The 22,134-nt window shown below is 37.0% G+C and overlaps 1 protein-coding gene across 1 annotated transcript in view; it reads left to right on the top strand.

The window, feature by feature from the left end:
- The window catches only part of Efcab13 (EF-hand calcium binding domain 13), a 48,258-nt gene continuing 26,124 nt past the window's right edge, over positions 1 to 22,134 (top strand). Inside the window, 9 exon segments of the mRNA XM_042674177.1 lie at positions 1 to 173; positions 2,109 to 2,223; positions 4,816 to 4,866; positions 5,563 to 5,690; positions 7,101 to 7,180; positions 8,252 to 8,395; positions 11,789 to 11,932; positions 17,612 to 17,683; positions 19,250 to 19,729. Coding sequence (XP_042530111.1) covers positions 1 to 173; positions 2,109 to 2,223; positions 4,816 to 4,866; positions 5,563 to 5,690; positions 7,101 to 7,180; positions 8,252 to 8,395; positions 11,789 to 11,932; positions 17,612 to 17,683; positions 19,250 to 19,729 — 1,387 coding nt within the window.

Consider the following 22,134-nt stretch of genomic DNA (forward strand, 5'->3'; position numbering starts at 1 on the left):
ATGAATGACCGTTCTTTTGGTTTGCAGAGAGAAGAAACTATTGACTCATCAAACAAGGAAGTTAAAAGTAATGCACCAAAAAGTAATGAAAGCAAGAAATGTATCACAATTTCTGGAATAATAGAGAAGAGAACTTCAAGAACTACGGATTTGAGCCCAGATCATAAGAGAAGGTAAGTTAAAAATTCTGAACTTGCTGGTTGCTGGTGGCTCAAGCTTATTGTAATTCTAGCTATTTGGGAGGCTGAGATTAAGGATTATGGTTTGAAGCCAACTGGGAAGGAAGGAAAGTTCTGAAACTCTCATCTCCAATTAACCATCAAAAAGCCAGAAGTGGAGATGGGGCACAAGTGGTAGAGCACTAATTTTGACTTCAGGGAAAGTGCCCAGGCCTTGAATTCAAGCCCCACAACTGGTACAATTATCTTCTTGAACTTACTTTATCAAAGTGTGCTTTTTCATGTATGCCACAAATGCAGTTTATGTATTTTCATGTATAATGTGTATAGGATCACCCATATTGTGGTCATTCTTTCAGGAGTGGAGTTTTAACTCATACACAGACATTCTTATGCTTTGTCTCATTCTGTCACAGCCCTGGAAGTCTGTAAACTATTATAAAATGCCAATTGGAGGAGGGCAACTGTGGAGGGCTATAAGTTTGTCTCAGAGAGAATTTAGTAAGAGAATGGAAGGATTCTTCCATCTGTGCTTGGGTTTATGATTTCCATGAAATTCAGTTATTTTATTCTCATGTCAGTGGTTTTTTTCCCATGAATTATATGGCCTGATTACCATTTTTTAAGTTTTAGAAGAAATTATAGCATTTCATTAATACCTAGGATAAATACAAAATATTGATTAAAAAGTTTTTGGAAAGAATTCAGGATTTATCTCATTTTTTTCCTAAATAAATACCAGTTTCATGGCTTGTTAACTAAGAAGGAGACTGGAATTACTGGAAATTTCTCCTCATCTTTTTTCTTTAGCATTGTTCAAAATAGGTTAGCACCCTGAGAGATGCAAAGGAATGAGATAAAGGAAGTATGTTTTTATTTATTCATGATTTATGTAATAAATAATAAGTTTTGGTATAAAACTACTCCTATCCCATAAAATGTTTGAAGCAGTTTATAATTTAAAAATGTAATTATACTTTAAAATGATAAAAGATCAAAAGTCAGGTAATATAGTGAAAGTCTTGAATAAGCTTGAGACTCAATGTCTATAGGTATATCTGTGAGTGGGTAAGGGATATAAAATGGTTAACTAACCAGACAACTCTTTAGAATTTTTTTTTTTTTGTCGGTTGTGGGGCTTGAACTCTGGGCCTGAGCACAGTCCCTCAGCTCTTCAGCTCAAGGCAAATGCTCTACCACTTGAGCCATAGCACCACTTCTGGTTTTGTAGTGGTTTATTGGAGATAAGAGTTTCATGGACTTTCTTGCCTGGGGTCTTATGGACTTTCTTGCCCGGGCTGGCTTTGAACCATGTTCCTCAGATCTCAGCCTCCTGAGTAGCTAGGATTATAGGCGTGAGCCACCAGGACTCAGCTAGAATCTTAAAACCACGGTGAAATTGTCAACAAAACCCACACTGGAAAAATCTATAGTACAGATAACCTGATAATAACAATAATAACATAGAAGAAGAAGCAATATAGATGAAAAGTGACTTAAAAGACCAACCAGTCAAGTGTGTTATGGAAAAGTTATTGAATCTGGTGCAAAATGTCAAAACATTTTCTGGCATTTGATAGCTGGAAACTTGAACATTGATTAAGTATCTGGTGGTAATTAAAATTCCTATTAATTTATTTAAGTGTCATGAGGTATTTAAGATATTTAAAAAAGCCTTCTAGAGATGTGTATTAAAATCTTTACAGATGAAAAATATGGTTATGAGATTTGCCTCAAAATGATAAAGGATAGGGATAAAGATATAGGTGGAATGAAACTGGTCATTAGTGAAGCTGAGTGATGAGTAAATAAAGATAAAACAATATTGTTCTGTCTGCTTTTTTATATATATTTGAAAATTTTCATAATTGAGTTGAAAAGAAAAAACAAGGAAAACTCAAGAATTACTCAAATTTTTGTGCCATTTAGGTATGAAACATCAGTATTCCTAAGTAGAGAAGAAAAATCCTCTGATTTTTCAGGAGGGAAAACAGTCAAGAAAAAGAAAATTTTACAAGTACACCTGCATAGTAGAAAATCTGAGGTAAATTAAGATTTAGAAATTTTCCTTTCTTCTTCAAACGTTGTGCTTAGGTCTTAAAATATTTGTGTACATTTTTTATTTTTTATTTTAATACTTTTTTAATTGTAAAAATACTGTACAGAGGGGTTACAGTTACATGAGCAAGGTAATGAGTACATTTCCTATCAAGCATTGTTGCCTCCTCCTTTGTTTTTCCCCTACCATCCCTTGCCTCCCACCTCCACAACTACAACTCCCCCACCTAAATTGTAAAGTTCCTTTTCAACATAGTGTCTTGTACAGCTCATTGTTACAATGCGTCAACCTGTATCCTATTTAAGCATTGTGTTTTTTCCCTTCCCCTCCTCAAATTAGAGATGTATATATACAAGATGCAGGGCACTAACATCAAATACAGTGAAAACAGGGGTTATAATTAGTATATGTCTGGGACAAGCAGAAAAGGTGAAAAGCTATGTACATCTGACCACATAAGATGATGTTAAGCGAAATGAACCCCAAGATAAGGACACAAGTGGTTTTTTCTTTCTTGCTATTGTTTCTAAAGTATTTATAATGTACCATGTGATTTTTTTTTTTGTTTTTGTATGTTCCTCCCCTACGGTATAACCCCTATTTTCACTGTATTTGATGACGGTGCCCTGAATCTAGTGTACATTTTTGTTCAAACCTATCTTCCGTCTGTCCCTCCCTCCCTCCCTCCCCTCCCCTCCTTCCCTCCCTCCTCTCCCTCCCTCCCTCCCTCGCTCCCTCCCTCCCCCCCTTCCTTCCTTCCTTCCTTCCTTCCTTCCTTCCTTCCTTCCTCCCTCCCTCCCTCCCTCCCTTCTTCCCTTCTGTATTTCTTCCATTCACACACTTTTTCTGTGTTGCCCAAGGTGCCACCAAACTTCTAGACTCAGATTATCCTCCTCTCCTCAGCCTTCCTGAGTGCCTAGGAGTATACCATCGCACCTGGCTGGTTTTCCTTTTTCTATGAAAAGGACGAGGAATTCTTTCTTAGATTTACATTCTTTTCTCTCTTTTCCCACATATATTCATATACATCACGTACATATATTCTACTGTGCTATCTGCCAACATTTTTCCTTATTATAAACACATCTGTCCTTGGGTATCTCATCTTGTGATTGTTAACTTGATTGTAATAACAGTTTCCATTTCCTAGTTGTAGGTATTATTGGAGTGGATCCACTATTCCATCTACTACATTCACTGTGATATAGTGGTATATATTTTGGTGTTTGGTATATATTTGTTTTAATTTCTCTTGTATTAATATTTGTGTGCTTCCTGAATCTGAGAATCAATATCTTTCTTCAACTGTGGAACATTTTGATACATTATTTTTTAGAATATTTCTTCCCCCTCATCTCTATTGTTCTTTTCTTTTAGATGTGTAGCAGAACTTTCTGTTCTGTATTAGCTTCTGCCATAAAATACCTGGGGCAATTACTTCATAAGGAGGAAAGCTTTATTTTGGCTCAGTTCTGGAGGTTCCAGTCCAAGATCAATGGCTCCAGTTTTTGGCAGGCCATCATAGCAGGAGCACATGACAGAGCAAACTTCCTGCTTTATGAGCCAAGAAGTATCCAGCGTGACAAGAAGATATGAGGGATCTCCTAGTCCTCTTCAAAGTCACTCCACAGTGTCATAGGGACCTCCCATTTGGTTCTGCCTCTCAAAGGTTCCAGTGCTTCCCAGTAGTGCTGCCCCGTGAATCAAGCTGTTGGAGAACACTACCCACTGCAACATTGCTTCATCCATTTCTCTCTTTATATTGGTTTTGGTATTTTTTAAAAATTTATGTATGTATGTATGTATGTCAGTTATGGGGCTTGAACTCTGGGCCTGGGAGCTGTCCCTCAGCTCTTCAGCTCAAGGCTAGCACTCTACCACTTTAGCTACAGCACCACTTCTGGTTTTCTGGTGGTTTATTGGAGATAAGAGTCTTAAAGCCTTTCCTGTCTGGGACTGGCTTTGAACCGTGATCCTCAGATCTCAGCCTCCTGAGTAGCTGGGATTACAGGCATGAGCCACTAGTGCCCGGCGGTTTTGGTATTTTTAAACTCATTTTATTTATTCAGCTAAATTTAATCTGCAACTTTAACCTAGCCATTGAGATTTTAATGAATTGAATGGGATTTACATGGGATTTCAGCATTCAGTATTTTCAATGAATATATAAATATATGTCTGACTTATAGTACTATGTTCTTTGCTCATTTTCCATTTCCAGACCAATATCTGATAAACTAATTATATGGAGTCTCTGAGTGGGGCAGGTGGACTAAATCTTACTTGGTTCTTATCCATGTTAACTTGTATCCCTGAGTGTTTTGTATGTTTTATTCATTCTTTCATATATTGTTGATCTACATTTGTGGGAATCTGGTGTTTTTTTCTTCCTCTAAGAGATTTTTTTTTTCAAGAGGAATTTGCATTTGCTTTTGTCATGAACAAATCTGGGACCACTTAAAATGAATTTGTGAGTTATTTTCCTGGACCATATATTTAGTATATATATGAATTCAATATATGCTTATAACTAATCAGGGATAGTAACCCTTCTTTCTCTTTTTTATTTTTTAATAGCTCGGAGTTGGGACACAGAGAGAGGTTGCTCTTCGTATTCCTAAATTGGAGGTGAGTTTGTTTAATCTAGCCTATTCTTGCTGAATGCATTGCTTTTTGAAGATTTTGGCTTTACATGAGATTTCAATATCAATTCTTGACATTCTTCAGTTACTTGAAAATTTTCTGTCCACAGTCTGTAGAGTCTATAAAATTCAAGGCTCTAGGTTCCATGTAAAATTAAAGACACCTCTAAGTAGAGTCACCATTTTCTAAAGTGGTACTTTTCTCTCTACCTAGCTGTTTGTACATTTTTGAATCATGTTTATATATGCAATGTTAAGTGGATAAATAAAATAAATAAGCAAATAAAACAAATCAAATAAAACAAAATTACCTGCATCATTTAAATAACTGTGATGTTTTGCTACATTATTTTGCATGTGCTGTTGGAACCAATAGCCTAGTCTGGGTGCAGAATCATCTCTTGCTTTATTATAAATGTTTCCTGTTCTGTAAAATTCATTATTATGAAGGGACATGTTTTTAATTAGGTGATACTTAGCTGTCAATTTAAGAAAAATGATGCTGCAAATGAACATTGTATATAGCTTATTTTAAATTTCAGTGTATAAAAAAGTAGTTTAATTACAAAAAACAGTTTCATCAGATGAATAACTAAGTAAAGACCCAAAGAATGACTACTGTCCAAGGATGGTGGATTCCCACTGTGATCTCAAGCACAAGCATATTTGCATTTTTCTCTAGATTGCCTCTCTTCCTCTGAAGCCATCAAAGGAGATGACCGGGAAAGAAAGTACTTCATGCAAATTGCCAGATCAGCTTGTTGCTCCCAAGTCTTCCTTACCTCCTCGTAAATCTTCCACAAGTACTTGGTATTTAAATCTTTGTATTCTGTTCTTTGAATTTTGGGCCCAAAGTTGGGATTTTCTCCAGTGGTATTTATCCCTTTTAATTACAGAATGTCAAATTATTTGTATGAATTAAGAGACTATGTAGATAGAAAGGACTATGTAGAGAGGTAAGAACACTCTACATGGAATTGGCTTCCAATTGATCTGACCTTGTAGTTTGCTCACTTGTAAAGTTTACTTCCTATTTTGGGTCTCATGTTCTACTTCTGTATAACAATTTTGTTCTACATGAATTTTTTAAAAGACATTTCTGGATCTGAACTCAGAGTTTTTACACTTGCTAGGCAGATGCTCTACTTTTTATTTATTTTTTCTTCGCACTGGTACTGGAGCTTGAACTCATGGCCTAGGTACTGTCCCTTAGCCTTTTTGTTCAAAGCTGGTGCTCTACCATTTGAGCCATAGTTCTACTCCACCTCTTCTTAATTAGAGATAAGAGTCTCATAGGCTTTCCTGCTTGGGCTGGCTTTGAACCATGATTCTCAGCTCTTAGCCTCCTGAGTAGCTAGGATTACAGATGTGAGCCATAGGCACCTGGCTGGCTCTACATTTTGGAGCATGTCTCTAGCCCTTTTGCCCTGGTTATGTTTGAGACTTTGATTCTCCCTCCTCTACCATGCTGGCTTGGACCACATTCATCCTATTTTATACTTGCTGCTGTAACTGGGATGACTTGCATATGCCACCCCATCAAGTTTTTTTCTTTTGAGAAGGACTTTCACAAACATTTTTTTTGGGTGGGGGTTGGGCTGGTCTAGAACCACAATCCTCTTGATCTTAGCTTTCTAAGTAGCTAGGATGATAGGTTCATAGGATTGTGTCTAGGTATTGGTTGAGGTGTGGGGTCTTGAGAACTTTTGCCAGAGCTAGCCTCTAACCACAGTCCTTCCTGTCTCCTTCTGAGTGACTAGGAGTACAGGCATGAGCCACTGGCACATGGTTTTTTGTGAATTCTTACATGATTTCAATTGTTTACCTATTATAGCATCAGATGAATCATTTTATTTGAGACTTTTTAGTGAAAGGTGATAGAATCTGGACTTCTTTGGTTGTTTCAAGATCTTTTTATTTAACTTATAGTAACTTTCTTTGAATTGCTATAGCTTGTATTGAGTAGGGAAATCGGACCACAAGGGGTAAATTGGAGGCACTTGTTTACTCACTAGAATAGATTCTACCCCATACAGATGCATTGTCTAAAAAAATAAAGTAGGAATTCAGGAGTGAAGAATATGGAGCTCCTTATCACTTGAAATTTCTTTGGGAGAAGGTTCTTATAAACTTCAGGTTATTGATAGGTTTGCCAATATTTTTCATTAAGATTTAAAATATTTTCTTTGCTGCTTTCTAACATGGCCATTTCTTTGAAAGGAAAAAGGAATCATTATCTAATCTCTACATGACACTATATGAAGAAGTACCTGAAGTACCTGTCAAAGAAGATTTAAATGGTAATAGGAGGCTCTAGAATCAATCCTTCTCTCCCTCCCTTTTCCTCCCTCTCTCCTTTTCTTCCTTCTTTTGATAGAATCTCTCAATAGGTAGCCCAGGCTGGCTGAGATTATAGACATGTGTCTTTACTCCTGGTTTAGAGGTTCTAGAATTCCTGGAATGTTTCTTGATTATGTGATGTTTCAGCAGTCCTCTACTCCCAGTAGTTTACTGGTATCCCAGTAGTTTAATAATATTACATGAATACTATGGAAATATTGTTGGCCATGAGGAAACAAAAGCTGATGTTTCATACATTGCTTCATAGTATTGGTAGGATTGGAAAATACAATATCCACAGACACACTTGTACAGCAACATGTTTGCTTATTTTTTTAAAGCTGAGATTGTAAATAATGGATAAACTAGTAAGCACTCAAGTCCCTGGTTTCATGGGAACATAGACCTTGGAAGCTTAATATCAGAGTTTATGTCACCTTCTACTCCTTCTTGGCATTGACTTCCCATAATGTGCTCTTCTACTTTGTATTTTGGAGTGATTTTTCTCTATGGTTCATATTAGGTATCTTTAGCATCCAACTGGATGAAGACTTAGAACTCATGGGCATCCTGTCTCTGCCACCTTACATGACTATTTATCTTTTCTGAAAATAAAAATGTAATTGTAATTGAACTAAACCAAAATCATTTCACCAAATGTTTTTCAAGAATCTATTCTAAAATAGCTCTGGAAATTAGGGAAATGGAATTTTTTCCTTCTTAGAAGCAGGTGACTGCCAAGAGTTTTGGCTGAGATGCACAATGAGTGTTAAAAGACCACATAGGAAGGGTTTCCCAGTTGTAGGAAAAGTTGTCTTTCCTGTGTGACCACTGCATGACTTTTCTGACTTTTCTCACTGGCTCCTGACATAAAAAATAAATTATCAGATAGATTTTAAAGTAGTCAGTCTAGAAAACAGAAACTTACTCCCCTTTCTTTTAATGATTATTGTTTTCTCTTATGAGCAGGTGAGGGTAGTAGCAACAGTTATTCCTTTGCATTAACTCAATGTTTTGTGATATGTATACAGCAATTCATAAAGCCTGCAAAATTTTTGGTAAAGTTCGAGGTGGTAAGATTTATGTGAATGATCTGCCAATGGTCCTAAACACTTTAAAGGTTTCCATGAATGACTCAGAAATACGACGGGCACTAAAGGTTATTGATATTGATGGTAAGTATTATGTTTTCATTATTAGTTTAAGGGTCTTGAAAACATGAATTTAAATTATATTTGTGAGATTAATTGAAAATTATGTAATCCTATAATTTTAAACAAAGCATCATTTTTGTCCTGTATTTATAAGCACATTGTTTCTGGCAATGATGTTAAAAACTGAGCTTTGGGTTATACAATTAGATTGACTACTAGGTTGGGTTGTGATATATTCTCATCATTGACTTGTACAAATCATTGTTTAGTTACATAATGTTATTTAATAATGTGGTAATATCTGACTTAACCACCCAAAAGGAAAAGTAGGACTTTGACAATAATTTTCACCGATATAGAAAGTTCCAGACTTGGATTTTCTTAAAACACACCTTATCTTTTAATGCCATACAAGAATGTTTAGCAAGTATACAGCTTATACTTGTTTGGAAAGACCTTATTCATATGACCTGAAAATGTTGATTTACTTTTGTAGCTTTGATAAAAGAAAGGAAATTGAAACTAAATGTCTGTAAAATCCAGAATTCTTGGTATTAAAATGTTTTGTTTTTTTTTTCTTTTCTGGTACCAGTGGTTGAATTCAAGCATTTATGCTCACCTGGCATGCATGCTTGCTTGCTTGCATTCTACCAGCCTGACTTCTTTTTTTTTTTTCCTCTTTGTCCATTATGGGGCTTGCACTCAGGCTTGGGTGCTGTCCCTGAGTCTCTTTGCGCTCAAGGCTAGCACTCTACCACTTGAGCCACAGTGCCACTTCTGATTTTTGAGTGGTTTTTATTGGAGATAAAGAATCTCATGGGATCTTTTCTGCACAGGCTGGCTTTGAGTTGCAATCCTTAGGTCTCAGCCTCCCGAGTAGCTAGGGTTATAGGAATGAGCCACTGGTGCCTGACTCAGCATGACTTGCTAGTTATTTTGGATACAGAGTCACATCAATTTTTCTGCCTGGGTTGGCTTTGAATCACAATCCTCTGGATTACCTTCTCCTGAGTAGTTAGAAATACAGGCTTGAGGGGCTGGGAAGGTGCCTCAGTGGTAGAGCACTTGCCTTGCATGCCTGGCCCTGAGTTCAATTCCTCAGTACCACATAAGCAAAAAGAAAATAAAAACCGGAAGTAGCACGTGGCTCAAGTGGTAAAGTGCTAGCCTTGAGCTGAAGAGCTGAGGGACAGCGCCCAGGTCCAGAGTTCAGGCCCCATGACCGGACCCCCAAAAAAAAGAAAGAAAGAAAGAAAGAAATCCAGGCTTGATTCACCAGTGCCTGAATTGAAAAACATTTTAAAGGAGAGAAAAGTTAGTAAATGTATTTCTTTGAGTATTTAAGTAGAGGAACCTCTGGATGCCTACTAGTTCTAGTACTACTTGCTTTTTGACTATGATGCTGTTATGATTGTAATGAGATAGTGATAATTTCTCATGATAGTTTCTATCTGTAACATTAAAAAAAGGTGCAAAGTTCTTTTTACATAACCCCCAAATCACAAGGAAGTCAGAAAAGAAGTCAAAGAAATTGATTAACATGGAAAATGTTTCAATGTTTTTGATATAAAGAAGAGCCCAATTTCAAGTTGTTATGCTGAAGACCTTTGGAGATGGATAACTTGACAAACTGTCATTTTGTCTTCAGATAGAAGAAGACTTCTGACAGCTGGAAGCATTTACATGTTATATGTCTGTTCAGATAACATTTAACAAAAATGTGGATTTATTTTATTCTTGACATAGATAGTATCAGTGGTGCAAACCCTGTCAAAGTTAGCCTCATTTGCTTAAAATTAAAAATTTAAGAAAACTAAAATCAGGGGCTGGGAAGGTGGCTCAGTGGTAGAGCGCTTGCCTTGCATGCCTGAGGCCCTGGGTTCCATTCCTCAGCACCACATAAGCAAAAAGAAAAAAGCCGGAAGTGGCGCTGTGGCTCAAGTGGTAGAGCGCTAGCCTTGAGCTGAAGAGCTGAGGGACAGCGCCCAGGCCCAGAGTTCAGGCCCCACAACTGGACCCTCCCCCCCCCAAAAAAAGAAAACCAAAATCATAACTTGAGGAAAATTGAAAAATTGAGATGTTTATTTATGTTTGTTCAGAAAATGAGATTTGTAAACCCTGATTCTGTGCTTTGGTTGATCTTGTGAATCAAGATTTTCAGTTCTAGTTATCAAAGATGGTATTTTCATTTCTAATTCTAAACACCACTCTGATTTTCAAGTCTTTCTTCAAGTCAAACAAAATTTCTGATTAAATCATTATTTGTACAACATAGATTTCTTTAAAAAAATCTTTTACAAAACAGTGGCCATTATTTTTTCTCTGCCATTAAATTTTACATTAAAAATGGGGGGTTTTGGTAAATAATGTTTTAATATAGCACAATATTATGTGTACTTATTTAAGGAGAGATATTATAGTATCAATGGATTCTATTTACATGCTTAGCTTGCTGTTTTTGACTTATGTTCTTGGTGAGTCCATTGACCTATTTTGCTGATGGAATTTTTTCCCTTCTGTTTCTGAACCATTTTTACAGTTAATGGAATGTTGGAGCTTTCAAATTTCCTGAAAGCTTTGCATAGTGTTTCCAGTATGGTTTCTCAGGATCCAGGTAAGTGATATTCTGGGCTGGAAATGTGGCTCACTGGTACAGTGCCTGCCTAGCAAGCATGAAGCCATGGGTTCGATTCCTCAGTACCACATAAACAGAAGAAGCCAGAAGTGGTGCTGTGGCTCAATGGTAGAGCACTACTAGCCTTGAGCACAGAGAGGCTTAGGGTCAGGCCCATGCCCTGAGTTCAAGCCCAGGACTAGCAATAAATAAATAAGTTAATAAATAAATAATATTCTTCAAAAGTATACACTTGAATGATATTGATAATAGTTAATTTTAGGGTGAGATTGATATATTAGCTTATGTCTTTTCTACTTTATAACTCTATTGTGAAGAATAAATGAGATAGTACAGAGCTTAACTAATGATCAGTATTCAATAAATACCAGTGATGGTATTTATTACTTTATTACTATTACTTTAGCAGCAATAAGGGCAAGAATTAGAATTTATGTAAGAAATGTGGCCAGAGGGGCTGGGAAGTTGGCTCAGTGGTAGAGGGCTTGCCTTGCATGCCTGAGGCCCTGGGTTTGATTCCTCAGCACCACAGAAGCAAAAAGAAAAAAGCCAGAAGTGGTGCTGAAGAGCTGAGGGACAGCGCCTACACCCAGAGTTCAGGCCCCCACGACCGGACCCAAAAAAAAAAAAGAAATGTGGCCAGAATTGTGCAAAAGCTTTGTTGTCGTTAGACATTTTGAAAACCCCCATGCCTGTGTAAGATTATTTCGTAAATGTTGGTTGACCCAAAATCAGGAAAAGTTCTTGATTCTCATAGTATGTTTGTTTGTTTATTTTAGCATTCCAGAATGCCTTGAAGATTTTTTCCAAAATGAAAGGTGGTCGAGTTTCCACTGATGAAGTGGATGCTGTTTTGGATAGTCTGGATATTCATACAAGTCCAGAAACAATTCATGATGTGTTAAAATATACTTATACAGACCGTGAGTTATTTCAATTTTGAATATAACTTTTTGTGATTCTTCCTTTACCTCAATGTCTTTTCCTCCTTGATTCTTACCTGTTGCCACTGCCATAGCTTATCAGTGTTTTTTATTGTTTGTGGTAGTGGGGCTTGAACTCTGGGCTTGGGTGCTGTCCCTCAGCTCTTCAGCTCAAGGCGAGTGCTCTACTACTTGAGCCACAGTGCCACTTCCAGTTTTCTGGTGGTTTATTGGAGATGAGTCTCACTGACTTCCTTGCCCAGACTGGCTTTGAACTGCGATCCTCAGATCTCAGCCTCCTGGGTAGCTAGGATTACAGGTGTGAACCTCCGGGGCCTGGCTTATCAGTGTTTATAGTAAGGAAAATCTAGAAAAACTTAAATGAGAAACTTCTAAAATCATCTTATGTTTGGCAAAAGTCAAAGAGTGCAATAGATTTAAAAGAAAATTCATCCTCATCTCTCTCCTAATAGTCATTTCTTATCTTTATAGAAGGGCAGTTTCTTATAGTATCAAAAAAAGGGCCTCGGCTTCCCAAGTTAGGATGTTGAAATTTCTTGACTTCTCAGTTTTATTATGTTATTTTGATTTAAAGATGTTGTTCTAGTGTGTAGTTACTCTCTGTTCAATATAGACAACTTTAACACATTATAGAAAAAACATTATAGATATATTTTGCAGATATTTTTCTTATGTGTTTACATTTGACCATGGGATGACCTACTAATAATCACTAATGGATCGATTAGGGGTTGGCTATTCATTCATTTAATGATTCTGATGGTCATTTTGTATTTACTATGCCATAATCTATAATAGGGGAAATGAAGATGAAAAACAGTTCTTGTTTTAGGAGAGCTCCCATCCTTATGTGGAAAGAGTCAATTAAGAAAATTATTTATTTATTTTTTTGGTCATGGGGCTTGAACTCTGGGCTTGGGCCCTGTCCCTGTGCTCTTCAGCTCAAGGCGAGCACTCTACCACTTGAACTACAGCGCCACTTCTGGTTTTCTGGTGGTTTATTGGAGATGAGTCTCATGGAGTTTCCTGTCCGGGCTGGCTTTGAACCGCAATCCTCAGATCTCAGCTTCCTGAGTAGCTAGAATTACAGGCGTGAGCCACCGGCACCCGGCTAAAAATTATTTATTTTTTTTAAATTTAATTTTATTGTTAAGGTGATGTTACAGTTACATACATAAGTGAGTACATTTCTTGTCAAACTTGTTACCATCTCCCTATTTTTCTCCTACTTTCCTCCTCCTTGTTTCCCCCCACCCAGTTGTACAATTAATTTCCAACATATTGTCTTGTGAATATTACTGTTGCCTTGGTTTGCCCTATGTCATTTGTCGCACCATTTTGTTGTTCCCCTTCCTTTCCCTAATTCAGATAAATGTGTATATAATACCCAGGGCACCAAAAACAAATATAGTGACAACAAGGGATAAACCATCGGGAAAAAAACACAAAAGAAAAAAGAAATTACATAGTATATTAAAAATAACACCCACCAAGGAAAACCTCTTGTTTTCATGTCTTGGAGTTGATTTCACTTAGCATCATTTTATATAGTTATATGTCCTAGCTATTGAGCTATTCTGTGCATCTACTAGGATTATCCTAGACATATACTAATTATTACAAATGAGGGAAACCATGGAATATATGTTTCTTTGGGTATGGCTTACTTCACTTAATTTGAATTTTCCTAAGTCTTTCCATTTCCTTATGAATGGGGTGATGTCATTCTTTCTGATGGAAGCATAGAATTCCATTGTGTATATATATGCTACATTTTCTTGATCCATTCATCTACTGAGGGGCATATGGGTTGGTTGCATATCTTAGCTATGGTAAATAATACTGCAATAAACATGGTTGTGCTGGTAGCTTTAGTATGGCCTTGTTTGTGGTCATTTGGGTAAATGCCCAGAAGTGGGATTGCTGGGTCATAGGGGAGCTCTATGTTTAGTCTTTGGAGGAACCTCTACACTGCTTTCCAGAAAATTATAATATTCTGTGGCAAGTACTGGAGTGTATGCAGGCTGCTTTTGCATATTGGAAGAAACAGGGAAAGATTATCAGCAAAGGTGCAATTTGAATTCGATCTTGAAGAACTAGCTAGGGGTTAATTGGATGAAGGTGGTGGCAGAGGAAAAGAAAGAAATTTTAGGCTGAGGTAACAGTTTGTATAAATATGGCAGAAAAGTAATTGGATATAACATCTGTTCTAGTTGTCTTTAATATTTCTTTTTCTTTTCATTCTTTAGCGATGGCTTTGTAGTGGGCATTGGGCACTAACATGGTGTGGAGATAGACAAAGTCTGCACAGAATTCTGTTAGGTTGGGCTTTAGTATGGTAGATATGAGGGATATCCTGGAGGGATATACTGGAGTTAAGGCATACAGCAAACAGTCTTGTTGTTACTCATGGGGCTTGAAATCAGGGCCTGGGCACTGTCCCTGAGCTTCTTTGTGCTCAAGGCTAGCACTCTACCATTTGAGCCATAGCACCATTTCCAGTTTTCTAGTGGTTAATTGGAAATGAGTCTTCACAGATTTCCTGCCTGGGATTGACTTTGCACCACAATCCTCAGATCTAAGCCTCCCTCCTGAGTAGCTGGGATTACAGGTGTGAACTACAGATGCCCAGTTCAGTAAATGGTCTCTAAGGCATACCTTGCTAGGTAAAGAAGAGAAATTATATGTGAAGCCATTATATAATCTTGCTTTCCGGCTTACTTCTTTGTTTGGTGAAGTTGATTGGACAAAGGATACCAACCTCATAGGATGATTTAGGAATTAGACATAAACATCTATCCCAGTGATTGTCACTGTGAACAGGCTCAGGAAAGGTGAGGAAAGAAACATCAGAATCATTCCTGACAACTCCATTTCTTTCTTCTCTTCATGTTATCACTAGAAAGTTCTCTCCTTTTAAACTCCTTTTATATCTTTCTGTTTCTATTTTCCCACCTCAGTTATAGTTAACGTAACCTTTCCTTGGAACCATTGCAGTTTAACCAGACAAGTATCTATCCCCTTTAATTGTAAAAAAATGGTGCAAAACATAGATCTAATAATTGTTACTCTCCTTGCATAAAACCAAATAACAGTCCTTGTGCCCAAGAACCCATAAGGTGGTATACAAGGTTTTGTATGATCTAGCCTTCCTTCAGATGTTCAGTTTTATTCCAGAGCACATTTCTCCCTTGCTTCCTGTGCCTTTTTACTTCCAACTAGACCTCATTCTGCCCAATAGACATTATATATGTTCTTTTCTATGAACATTCCTCCTAATTAATTCCTATTTATACTTTAGAAATAAGCTCTGTCTATACTTCTAGACATGTTTCCTCTGATCTCTTGGACGAGTTCACATTCTTTTTGTTTTGTTTTTGGTGCCAGTCTTGGGGCTTGAACTCAGGTTCTGGGTGATGACTGTGAGGTATTTTTGCTCAGGGATAGTACTCTGCTACTTGAGTTACAGCTCCACTTCTGGCTGTTTTTGGTAGTTTATCAGAGATAAGAGTCTCATATGGGCTGGGAAGGTCGCTCAGTGGTAGAGCGCTTGCCTTGCATGCATGAGGCCCTGGGTTCAATTCCTCAGCACCACATAAGCAAAAAGAAAAAAAGCCGGAAGTGGCGCTGTGGCTCAAGTGGTAGAGCGCTAGCCTTGAGCTGAAGAGCTGAGGGACAGCGCCCAGGCCCAGAGTTCAGGCCCCATGACCGGACCCAAAAAAAAAAAAAAAAAAGAGTCTCATAGATTTTCTTGCCCTGGCTGGCTTCAAACTGCAATCCTTTGATCTCAGCCTCCTGAATGACTAAGATTACAGGCATAGGCCACCAGTGCCTGATACAAGTTCACATTGTTATGTTATGCACTTTACAGTGCTCATCATAGTTACAATTTGTATTTAGATTTTTTTTGTCAGTCATGGGCCTTGAACTCAGGGCCTGGGAGCTGTCCTTGAGCTTTTTTTTTTTTTGGGGGGGGGGGGCTCTAGTCATGGGCCTGAACTCTGGGTCTGGGCGCTGTCCCTTAGCTCTTCAGCTCAAGGCTAGCGCTCTACCACTTGAACCACAGCGCCACTTCCATTTTTTTTCTTTTTGCTTATGTGATGCTGAGGAATCGAACTCAGGGCCTCATGCATGCAAGGCAAGCGCTCTACCACTGAGCCACCTTCCTTGTCCTTGAGCTTTTTTTTGCTCAAGGCTAGCACTCTATCACTTTGAACCACAGCAATACTTCCTGTTTTCTGGTGGTAAATTGGAGATAAGAATGTCATCAATTTTCCTGCCTGGGCTGGCTTTGAACAGAGATTCTCAGATCTCAAATTCCTGAGGAGCTAGGATTACAAGCATGAGTTATCGGCGCATGGCTAGAATTTTAAAATTGGCATCAGTTGTACAAGAGGGTTTCATTTTGATGCATACTTTTATGCACACAATATATTTTGTTCAGAATCACTCCTATAACTCTTCCTCCTGTATCCCAAACCAATCATAACCACTTTCATACATGTACATAAAGGATTGAATTGTTTCTTAGTGTTTTTATCATAATTGAGACTAAATACCACATAGGAATATATGAAGTCTACTTTGACTTGATATTGTATGCTTAAAACCTATGACACTTCTTTTTTTTCCCTATGACACTTCTTATCCTACCTAGTAACTACTTAGTAAACATTTGTTGATTAGTAAGTCTAACATCTTACTCCACTTTTTCTTCTTTTTACCACATTAATAACTTGGCTTTAACATGAGGAAACATTTCTCATAAGAATGTACTTGTCTTTTAACTATGAAAATCATCTAATAGGTACATTTGACTATGCTCATTAAACCCCATAGGAAAACAAAGAGATTGAACAGAAGGGTAATGAAAAGTAAACTATAGATGAAAACAATAGGAATTTGGTATATGGTAATGGCTCAGTAGTGTAGGAAGGAGATTGGTGGAACCTGAAAGTGATAGGGATCATTGGTTGAGGTAAGCAATAAAATACAGGTAGTACCTGTATAAGGTGATAATATGAGATCAAGAGTCCAGGGGAAAGTCAGGTGCCAGTGGCTCATACCTAGCTACTCAGGAAAATGATATTTGAGGATCATAATTCAGCTTAGGCAGGAAAGTCTGTGAGACTCTTATCTCCAATTAACTACCAGAAAAAACTGGAAGTGGCTTTGAAGTTAACTTTCTTCATTGATTAATATATGATTCAACTAATTATATTTGAGTTATCAAATCTCAGACCTCTGGAGGCTGAAGCCTTGAAGTCTGTGTTCTAGGAATTTGATATGGAATCACTGCAGTAAGAACCAGGAATTCACTTGGGAGATAGGGAGATGAGAGAACCATAATCAACAACAGAATGAGGATAAACTCTAAGGAAATAAGAAACCAGACTGTAGGAAGCAGTTCCTAAGTAGAAGACAATTTGGCATCCATTTGGTCTCACACTTTTCTGATTGGTTCAAGTGTATACTTGCTTTGTAGTAATTTAAAGGTCTGAATTGAGCTATTAATTCACAATTTCAGATATTATTTAAAACTCATAACAGCTGGCCTCTATTCCATACATTTCTGTACTGTTTTCATATTAGAACAAGACTGCAGCTATACCTGTTAAAAAGTAAATGCAGTGCTTGAAATTACTCTTTCTATTACAGGCAATCAGATGGTGGATATTGGAGATATTGTGTTTACTTTGGGTGAACTGCAACAACTCTATGAAGATGTTTGTAAGAGAGCTCTTGCTGTGATAGCAAGTTTTGTCTTTAAAAATCAAATTGTCTTTAAGTCCTAAAACTATAGGTTTTATCTTATAGTATGGGTTGTTATTATTTTATTATTATTTTTTTTTTTTGGGGGGGGGGGTCCGGTCATGGGGCCTGAACTCTGGGCCTGGGCGCTGTCCCTTAGCTCTTCAGCTCAAGGCTAGCGCTCTACCACTTGAGCCACAGTGCCACTTCCGGCTTTTTTCTTTTTTCTTATGTGGTGCTGAGGAATCAAACCCAGGGCCTCAGGCATGCAAGGCAAGCGTTCTACCACTGAGACACCTTCCCAGCCCCTGTTATTATTATTTTGTGTGCCACTATTGGGGCATAAACTCAGAGCCTGGGCTCTGTCCCTGAGCTTTTTTGTTCAAGACTAGTGGAGCTCTTGAGCTCTATTTAAACTACTCCTGGCTCTTTGCTGATTGATTGGAGATAAGATTCTCACAGGCTTTCCTGTATCAGAGGGCTGCAAACTGTGAACCTCAGTGATTACAGATTACAGTAGGCCACCAGTATCTGGCTTTATAATATGTTTTGAAATCTATTTTGAGTCCTTTTTTCTAACTTATAAATCAGGGAGATAAAAATTTAATGTAACACTTTTTAAAAAAGTTGATTTATAAGCCGGGCACTGGTGGCTCACGCTTGTAATCCTAGCTACTCAGGAGGCTGAGATCTGAGGATCGCAGTTCAATGTCAGTCCAGGCAGGAAAGTCCATGAAACTCTTATCTCCAATAAACACTCAGAAAACTGCAAGTGGTGCTGTAGCTCAAGTGGTAGAGCGCTCACCTTGAGCTGAAGAGCTGAGGGACAGCTCTCTGGCCCAGAGTTCAAGCCCCCACAACTAACAAACAAGTTGATTTATAATATGACTTTCATCCTTTTCCTTTTATTTTGTTCTTAACACATCAAGAGATAATTCAACTTTTAAACAAGATAGTATTTTTTTTTTTTGTCGGTTGTGGGAGGAGATAATAGTATTTCACTTATAATCTGTAGGATATTCTGATATCCTTATATTAATCTTTTAATAAAATTTCAGTTATTTTTATTTATCATTTAGTTTTTCTTCACTAATAGGTACATTAAAAAAATCTCTTCTTATTGCTCTGCATACCATTCTTAACACCTCCTCGTATCATTCAGTCAATTTCCTATGCCTATAATTTTAAGAATTATCATTTTATTAACCTTATTAAAAATATCCTCCTTGATCCCCCTTTTAGAATGAATAACAGTGGCTAAATTAAAAAGATAAAAATTTAATATAACAATATACTGCAACCATTGTAGATTCACTATAACTTTAAATAGCTTTGGATGAAAGCATTGAAATATAAGGAACTATCAGACTGTTTATCCCAGTCAGTAGTTTATTGATGAAAATTTTCAACCTTTTAAATTTTATTTTACATATTTAAGCAACTTCTATTTCTTGAATGGCTTTTATGAAGATTTAGTTATTTTTCTGAAATAGAGTACAAATTGTACAAGTAAATGAAATAATTGAATATGTTTCTTTTCCTTAGCACCTGTGGAAGATTCAGGCTTGAAAGAAACTGGTACAAACAAAAGGTTATCATATATAGCTCCATATAAGAAGAAATCAAGTTCATCAAGACCATCTGAATCTTCATTATTAAAAACGTTGGAGATAAAAAGCTTCCAATCTTTTAGTAATGTTTTGGAGAAAGATGACTCTGAATATAAAGAACCAAAAGTTTCTTTGCAGCCAAGGAAGTTTTCAGATGTGGTTGACAGCAGTCATGTAGAAGTCCAGGAACCATATTCAAAACATGAAACAGACTTAAGAAAACTTTCAGAGAATGAAGAAACTTCTGACTCAATATCTAAATCACAAAGCTTGAGGAGTAATACAAGCCTCAATAAGTTTCTGGAAAAAAGTGATATTGCTAACATCTCCAAACCTCAGAAACCAGCTAGGACAAGGCACTCTACCCTTCTAAAACAGATTTCATTTAAGGAAAAACCTGCAGTTAATACTCTGGGTCAGTACTATGCATGTAAATCAGAATTTAGGTCCTTGAGTTCGTTAGTCATCATAGAAATGAATAGTCATTTGATAGTTGTAAGCATCTCTACTGTTAATTCTCTGAGTAACCACCACTTTTGATGCAGTAGGCCAATAACTATTAGCTTGTGGTTTTGATGTTAGTTCCTTGCCAGATGCCCCAATTTTTTCAGGGGGTGGTGGGTAGAGAAGAATTTAACTTTGAGAAGCTTATTCGAGTTTCCTAGAAAGAAGAGGGCTTGTTTTCATTTGTGAATATTTATAATTCATTTTAAAAGTGTGGAAGAAGTTCATGAAATATTTCTTTATACTTTCATGTTTTAAATGATATTCATAGGACTTTAGATATTGTCCCCTATGGGTGGAAAATATTATGAGAAAACAATACTATATATTTAAGGTCTGTAAGAATTTATAGTCTTACTCAAAGATGAGTAATGATTTTTTTCATATAAATGAATGTACTCCCCTTCTGTGCTACTCCTAACACAGAAGTACTGCATATGGGAACTAGTTAAACACTTGCTAGAGTCTCTTGATGAAATTACCTAAGTAACTTACTATTAATGGAAAAAGTACTAGTCTTGTTAAAGAAATTTCATAACGTTTAAAATTTTCATTTAGTACTTAATGTAAGAGTTAAAAATGAGTGTTTAGTGAAAAATTAGTCATTAGTACCATTGATATATAGTCCAAATAACATAGTTGAATAAAGAAGGTAGGGAAGGTTAGGGCTATTCATTCTTATTTCTTTACTGAGTTGGTACTATTACTCTGAGCCTTCTATTTCTCAGGGATCTTTGTGTTTCAATAAGAAACAGTAAGCCCTGGATAGACAGAAAACCATAGATTAGTGGACATTTAGCCAGTAGGTAGAAGTGGCCTTCAGAAGAAAGTGATAGCTACCCGGTTTTGCTAAAACCAAATGATGTCAGCTACTACTACCATACTTACATTCTTTTTTTTTTTTTTGTCAGTCATGGGGCCTGAACTCTGGTCCTGGGCACTGTCCCTCATCTCTTCAGCTTAGGGCTAGCACCCTACCACTTGAGCCACAGTGCCACGTCCAGCTTTTTGTGCTTATGTGGTGCTGAGGAATCGAACCCAGGGCTTCATTCATGCAAGGCAAGCATTCTACCACTGAGCCACCTTTCCAGCCCAATACTTATATTCTTTATACAGAGAAGTATAAAATAAGTTATTTGATATGAGTTCTCCAAACCAATTGATGATAATTGGGCATCTATAAAATATGACCATGTCAATGATTTATATTGAAAAACACTAGCCTTTCATCTTAATAAATTACTTTGCACTCATAACATTTGATAATATAGTTAAACATATTGCCACATGCTCCTTATTTTCCTCATGTTAATATCTTTAGAATGTGTCATTCTGAAGACGATTAAGAAAAAAAATATCAAAATGGAAAAGAGCGCTGGGAATATGGCTTAGTTGTTGAATGCTTGTCTAGCATGTATGAAGCCCTGGATTCAATTCCTCAATACCGTATAACCAGAAAAAACCGGAAGTGGTACTGTGGCTCAAGTGGTAGAGTGCTAGCCTTGAGCAAAAGAAGCTCAAGCTCAGTGTCCAGGCCCTGAGTTCAAGCCCCAGGACTGGCAAACAAAAAATAAAAATGGAAAGTAGTAAAAGACAAACAAAATCAAACCATCAAGACTGACCATTCAGATGGGCTAGTTTTAGAATATACAGGCTTTTCATAGCACAAAGTTGTTCCAGTAAGACTCTTCCTATCTTTCTAGCATCCAAGATGTATAAAAATCTCTAATCAATTTAAGTGCTTTTGACTTATGCCTGTAATCCCAGCCACTCAACAGATTTCAATTAACAAGCAAAAGGCCAAGCTGGAGGCATAGCTCAAGTGATAAGACTGTCAGTCAGAGGCAAGCTGAGCAAGATTGCAAGTGTGTAGAGTTCAAGCCCTAGTAGAAAACACAAAAACCAAACCATACCACAACAGAACAAAACAAAACAAAAAGCCCTTTTATCAAGACCTGTAAATGTGGCTCAAATGGGAGAATACTTGTAGAGTGAGTGAGATGCCCTGAATTCAATCTTCTATTACATCAAGAGAAAAAAATTGAATCAAGTTCCTAGAGATTCAGGGAGAAAGAATTGGAGGGAATTTAGAGTTAGTGATAATCAAGATGTTAAATCTAGATGTTAAATGACATATTCCAGTTATTAGTCTAAGTTCAAGATAGTATCTCTAGGGAGATTTAGAGATTGTCTCTAAGGAGGTTTGTTTTTGTGAGAGTTTGTATATGAGGGAAATTGTTTTTTTTTATCAATAACTTAGAATTATTCATTGCAAAAATTCAGTTGAAGAGAGGGAAGAGAACGTATTTTTGGAAA

This window comes from Dipodomys spectabilis, unplaced genomic scaffold, assembly GCF_019054845.1.
Source record: "Dipodomys spectabilis isolate Male_0828 unplaced genomic scaffold, ASM1905484v1 ptg000018l, whole genome shotgun sequence".
In the NCBI taxonomy this organism is placed as follows: Eukaryota; Metazoa; Chordata; class Mammalia; order Rodentia; family Heteromyidae; genus Dipodomys; species Dipodomys spectabilis.